Consider the following 6,000-nt stretch of genomic DNA (forward strand, 5'->3'; position numbering starts at 1 on the left):
CACCCCTTATTGTTTCCCACAAGGAATGCTTGGTGTGCTCTGCACCCCTTATTGTTTCCCACAAGGAATGCTTGGTGTGCTCTGCACCCCTTATTGTTTCCCACAAGGAATGCTTGGTGTGCTCTGCACCCCTTATTGTTTCCCACAAGGAATGCTTGGTGTGCCCTGCACCCCTTATTGTTTCCCACAAGGAATGCTTGGTGTGCTCTGCACCCCTTATTGTTTCCCACAAGGAATGCTTGGTGTGCTCTGCACCCCTTATTGTTTCCCACAAGGAATGCTTGGTGTGCTCTGCACCCCTTATTGTTTCCCACAAGGAATGCTTGGTGTGCTCTGCACCCCTTATTGTTTCCCACAAGGAATGCTTGGTGTGCTCTGCACCCCTTATTGTTTCCCATAAGGAATGCTTGGTGTGCCCTGCACCCCTTATTGTTTCCCATAAGGAACGCTTGGTGTGCTCTGCACCCCTTATTGTTTCCCACAAGGAATGCTTGGTGTGCTCTGCACCCCTTATTGTTTCCCACAAGGAATGCTTGGTGTGCTCTGCACCCCTTATTGTTTCCCACAAGGAATGCTTGGTGTGCTCTGCACCCCTTATTGTTTCCCACAAGGAATGCTTGGTGTGCTCTGCACCCATTATTGTTTCCCACAAGGAATGCTTGGTGTGCTCTGCACCCCTTATTGTTTCCCACAAGGAATGCTTGGTGTGCTCTGCACCCCTTATTGTTTCCCACAAGGAATGCTTGGTGTGCCCTGCACCCCTTATTGTTTCCCACAAGGAATGCTTGGTGTGCTCTGCACCCCTTATTGTTTCCCACAAGGAATGCATGGTGTGCTCTGCACCCCTTATTGTTTCCCACAAGGAATGCTTGGTGTGCTCTGCACCCCTTATTGTTTCCCACAAGGAATGCTTGGTGTGCTCTGCACCCCTTATTGTTTCCCACAAGGAATGCTTGGTGTGCTCTGCACCCCTTATTGTTTCCCACAAGGAATGCTTGGTGTGCTCTGCACCCCTTATTGTTTCCCACAAGGAATGCTTGGTGTGCTCTGCACCCCTTATTGTTTCCCACAAGGAATGCTTTGTGTGCTCTGCACCCCTTATTGTTTCCCACAAGGAATGCTTGGTGTGCTCTGCACCCCTTATTGTTTCCCACAAGGAATGCTTTGTGTGCTCTGCACCCCTTATTGTTTCCCACAAGGAATGCTTGGTGTGCTCTGCACCCCTTATTGTTTCCCACAAGGAATGCTTGGTGTGCTCTGCACCCCTTATTGTTTCCCACAAGGAATGCTTGGTGTGCTCTGCACCCCTTATTGTTTCCCACAAGGAATGCTTGGTGTGCTCTGCACCCCTTATTGTTTCCCACAAGGAATGCTTGGTGTGCTCTGCACCCCTTATTGTTTCCCACAAGGAATGCTTTGTGTGCTCTGCACCCCTTATTGTTTCCCACAAGGAATGCTTTGTGTGCTCTGCACCCCTTATTGTTTCCCACAAGGAATGCTTGGTGTGCTCTGCACCCCTTATTGTTTCCCACAAGGAATGCTTGGTGTGCTCTGCACCCCTTATTGTTTCCCACAAGGAATGCTTTGTGTGCACTGCACCCCTTATTGTTTCCCACAAGGAATGCTTGGTGTGCTCTGCACCCCTTATTGTTTCCCACAAGGAATGCTTGGTGTGCTCTGCACCCCTTATTGTTTCCCACAGGGAATGCTTGGTGTGCTCTGCACCCCTTATTGTTTCCCACAAGGAATGCTTGGTGTGCTCTGCACCCCTTATTGTTTCCCACAAGGAATGCTTGGTGTGCTCTGCACCCCTTATTGTTTCCCACAAGGAATGCTTGGTGTGCTCTGCACCCCTTATTGTTTCCCACAAGGAATGCTTGGTGTGCTCTGCACCCCTTATTGTTTCCCACAAGGAATGCTTGGTGTGCTCTGCACCCCTTATTGTTTCCCACAAGGAATGCTTGGTGTGCCCTGCACCCCCTTATTGTTTCCCACAAGGAATGCTTGGTGTGCTCTGCACCCCTTATTGTTTCCCACAAGGAATGCTTTGTGTGCTCTGCACCCCTTATTGTTTCCCACAAGGAATGCTTGGTGTGCTCTACACCCCTTATTGTTTCCCACAAGGAATGCTTGGTGTGCTCTGCACCCCTTGTTGTTTCCCACAAGGAATGCTTGGTGTGCTCTGCACCCCTTATTGTTTCCCACAAGGAATGCTTGGTGTGCTCTGCACCCCTTATTGTTTCCCACAAGGAATGCTTGGTGTGCTCTGCACCCCTTATTGTTTCCCACAAGGAATGCTTGGTGTGCTCTGCACCCCTTATTGTTTCCCACAAGGAATGCTTGGTGTGCTCTGCACCCCTTATTGTTTCCCACAAGGAATGCTTGGTGTGCTCTGCACCCCTTATTGTTTCCCACAAGGAATGCTTGGTGTGCTCTGCACCCCTTATTGTTTAGGACAAGGTGGACGAGGTGAGAAATGTCTCACATGATCTCATTGAATTATCATCAGATCTCATGAGAGATCACAGGACGTTAAAGGGCAACACTAAAGTTTATCCTATCGATGACCTTTCCTCCCTCCTCCTCCTCCTCCTCCTCCTCCTCCTCCTCTTCCTCCTCCCCCTCCTCCTCCTCCTCAACAGGCTCTACTCGACCTCGTCCAAACTGTATGTGGTTCCTTGAACACGCAGACCCGGCCACCAGGCAGCAAAACATCGTGGCCAACCACCTTTCTAACCGCGTATGTTTGCACATGATGGGACAAATGGATCCTGCAGGTGACGAGCTGGCACTAGCTCCGCACTCCTCGGCGCGTCCCCATGGCAAGTCCTGAGATCTCTGTCCCATTGCTGTCCATGTCTATCTGTTATTAACAATGATTACAATGACAATTAACAATCACCTCAAATGCTTTGGGGTACATTTTACCTGAGTTCATACCTATTGAGTAGCTTGTGGAAAGTTCTTAAGCTGGTTTTCTTGTTACCCACAGTGCTCCACGAGAAAACGGACATGAACGGACAGGAAATGGAGATCGAGATACCTCGGGACGATGAGGGAGGTGAACAGAGACACGGACACAGACGTATGGATGAGAATGGATGTACCAACGTAGAGGCCACGACGTGCGGACAGACATCAGCAAGTCCTCGAGACTGCGGCAGGTATCCATCGACTGAGAAATAATCAACAATTCATTATTATATTACCTTATCATAATTATATTTACAATTCACAATTAATTATATTAGAAATGGCACACACAGACAAACTGAATTTGTCATTAAACGATCGGTTCTGTCGTCACGTGTGTTGTACTCATGGTGACACCTGAAAACATCGGGTCCTCACATGGGATGTAGTACTTACATTTTGATCTGATGTTTCGTTCCACAAGACAAATTGATTGATTGTGCCACAACTACCTGAGGATTCATTCCACAAGACAAATTGATTCATTGTGCCACAACTACCTGGGCTTCGTTCCATAAGACAAATAGATTGTCCCACAACTACCTAATGTTTCGTTCCACAAGACAAATTGATTGATTGTGCCACAAGTACCTGAGGCTTCATTCCACAAGGCAAAATTATTGTGCCACAACTACCTGAGGCTTCATTCCACAAGGAAAATAGATTGTCCCACAACTACCTGATGTTTTGTTCCACAAGACAAACTGATTGATTGTGCCACAAGTACCTGAGGCTTCATTCCACAAGACAAATTTATTGTGCCACAACTACCTGGGCTTCGTTCCACAAGACAAATTGATTGATTGTGCCACAACTACCTGAGGCTTCGTTCCACAAGACAAATTGATTGATTGTCCCACAACTACCTGAGGCTTCGTTCCACAAGACAAATTGATTGATTGTGCTGCATCTACCTGAGGGTTCATTCCACAAGGCAAAATTATTGTGCCACAACTACCTGAGGCTTCATTCCACAAGACAAATTGATTGATTGTGCCACAACTACCTGAGGCTTCGTTCCACAAGATAAATTGATTGATTGTCCCACAACTACCTGAGGATTCATTCCACAAGGAAAAATGATTGTCCCACAACTACCTGAGGCTTCATTCCACAGGGAAAAATGATTTCCCCACAACTACCTAAGGCTTCATTCCACAAGGAAAAATGATTGCCCCACAACTACCTGAGGCTTCATTCCACAAGGAAAAATGATTGCCCCACAACTACCTGAGGCTTCATTCCACAAGGCAAATAGATTTCCCCACAACTACCTGAGGTTTCATTCCACAAGGAAAAATGATTGTCCCACAACTACCTGAGGCTTCATTCCACAAGGCAAATAGATTTCCCCACAACTACCTGAGGCTTCATTCCACAAGGAAAAATGATTTCCCCACAACTACCTGAGGCTTCATTCCACAAGGAAAAATGATTGCCCCACAAACCTGAGGCTTCATTCCACAAGGCAAATAGATTTCCCCACAACTACCTGAGGCTTCATTCCACAAGGAAAAATGATTGCCCCCACAACTACCCGAGGCTTCATTCCACAAGGGAAAATGATTGTGCCACAACTACCTGAGGCATCGTTCCACAAGGCAAAATTATTGTCCCACAACTACCTGAGGCTTCATTCCACAAGGAAAAATGATTTCCCCACAACTACCTGAGGCTTCATTCCACAAGGCAAAATGATTTCCCCACAACTACCTGAGGCTTCATTCCACAAGGCAAAATGATTGCCCCACAACTACCTGAGGCTTCATTCCACAAGGAAAAATGATTTCCCCACAACTACCTCATGCTACGTTCCACAAGGCAAAATGATTGCCCCACAACTACCTCACGCTACGTTCCACAAGGCAAAATGATTGTGCCACAACTACCTCATGCTTCGTTCCACAAGGCAAAATGATTGCCCCACAACTACCTCATCCTACGTTCCACAAGGCAAAATGATTGTGCCACAACTACCTCATGCTACGTTCCACAAGGAAAAATGATTGTGCCACAACTACCTGAGGCTTCGTTCCACAAGGCAAAATTATTGCCCCACAACTACCTAAAGGCTTTGGTCCAAAAGGCAAATTGATTGCCCCACAACTACCTGAGGCTTCATTCCACAAGGCAAAATGATTGTGCCACAACTACCTCATGCTTCGCTCCACAAGGAAAAATGATTGCCCCACAACTACCTGAGGCTTCATTCCACAAGACAAAATGATTTCCCCACAACTACCTGAGGCTTCATTCCACAAGGAAAAATGATTGCCCCACAACTACCTGAGGCTTCATTCCACAAGGAAAAATGATTGTGCCACAACTACCTCATGCTTTGTTCCACAAGGAAAAATGATTGCCCCACAACTACCTGAGGCTTCATTCCACAAGGAAAAATGATTGCCCCACAACTACCTGAGGATTCATTTCACAAGGAAAAATGATTTCCCCACAACTACCTGAGGCTTCATTCCACAAGGAAAAATGATTTCCCCACAACTACCTCATGCTTCATTCCACAAGGAAAAATGATTGATTGTGCCACAACTACCTGAGGCTTCATTCCACAAGGCAAAATGATTTCCCCACAACTACCTCATGCTACGTTCCACAAGGAAAAATGATTGATTGTGCCACAACTACCTGAGGCTTCGTTCCACAAGGAAAAATGATTTCCCCACAACTACCTCATGCTACGTTCCACAAGGAAAAATGATTGATTGTGCCACAACTACCTGAGGCTTCGTTCCACAAGACAAATTGAATGGGCCACAACTACCTCATGCTACGTTCCACAAGGCAAAATGATTGTGCCACAACTACCTCATGCTTCGTTCCACAAGGCAAAATGCCCCACAACTACCTGAGGCTTCATTCCATAAGGAAAAATGATTGTGCCACAACTACCTCATGCTTCGTTCCACAAGACAAATTGAATGGGCCACAACTACCTCATGCTACGTTCCACAAGGCAAAATGATTGTGCCACAACTACCTCATGCTTCGTTCCACAAGGAAAAATTC

The 6,000-nt window shown here is 46.7% G+C and overlaps 1 protein-coding gene across 2 annotated transcripts in view; it reads left to right on the forward strand.

Annotated features, from left to right (window-relative positions):
- Nucleotides 1-6,000, forward strand: part of LOC137439557 (uncharacterized) — a 36,506-nt gene that overhangs the window by 21,822 nt on the left and 8,684 nt on the right. For both annotated transcript variants that reach the window (XM_068135423.2, XM_078768298.1), the window contains exons 2-3: nt 2,643-2,822; nt 2,993-3,164. In XM_068135423.2, coding sequence (XP_067991524.2) covers nt 2,669-2,822; nt 2,993-3,164 — 326 coding nt within the window. In that variant the 5' untranslated portion in view covers nt 2,643-2,668. The remainder of the gene's footprint in view (nt 1-2,642; nt 2,823-2,992; nt 3,165-6,000) is intronic.

Source organism: Myxine glutinosa, chromosome 14 (genome assembly GCF_964187855.1).
Source record: "Myxine glutinosa chromosome 14, kmMyxGlut1.1, whole genome shotgun sequence".
Lineage (NCBI taxonomy): Eukaryota > Metazoa > Chordata > Myxini > Myxiniformes > Myxinidae > Myxine > Myxine glutinosa.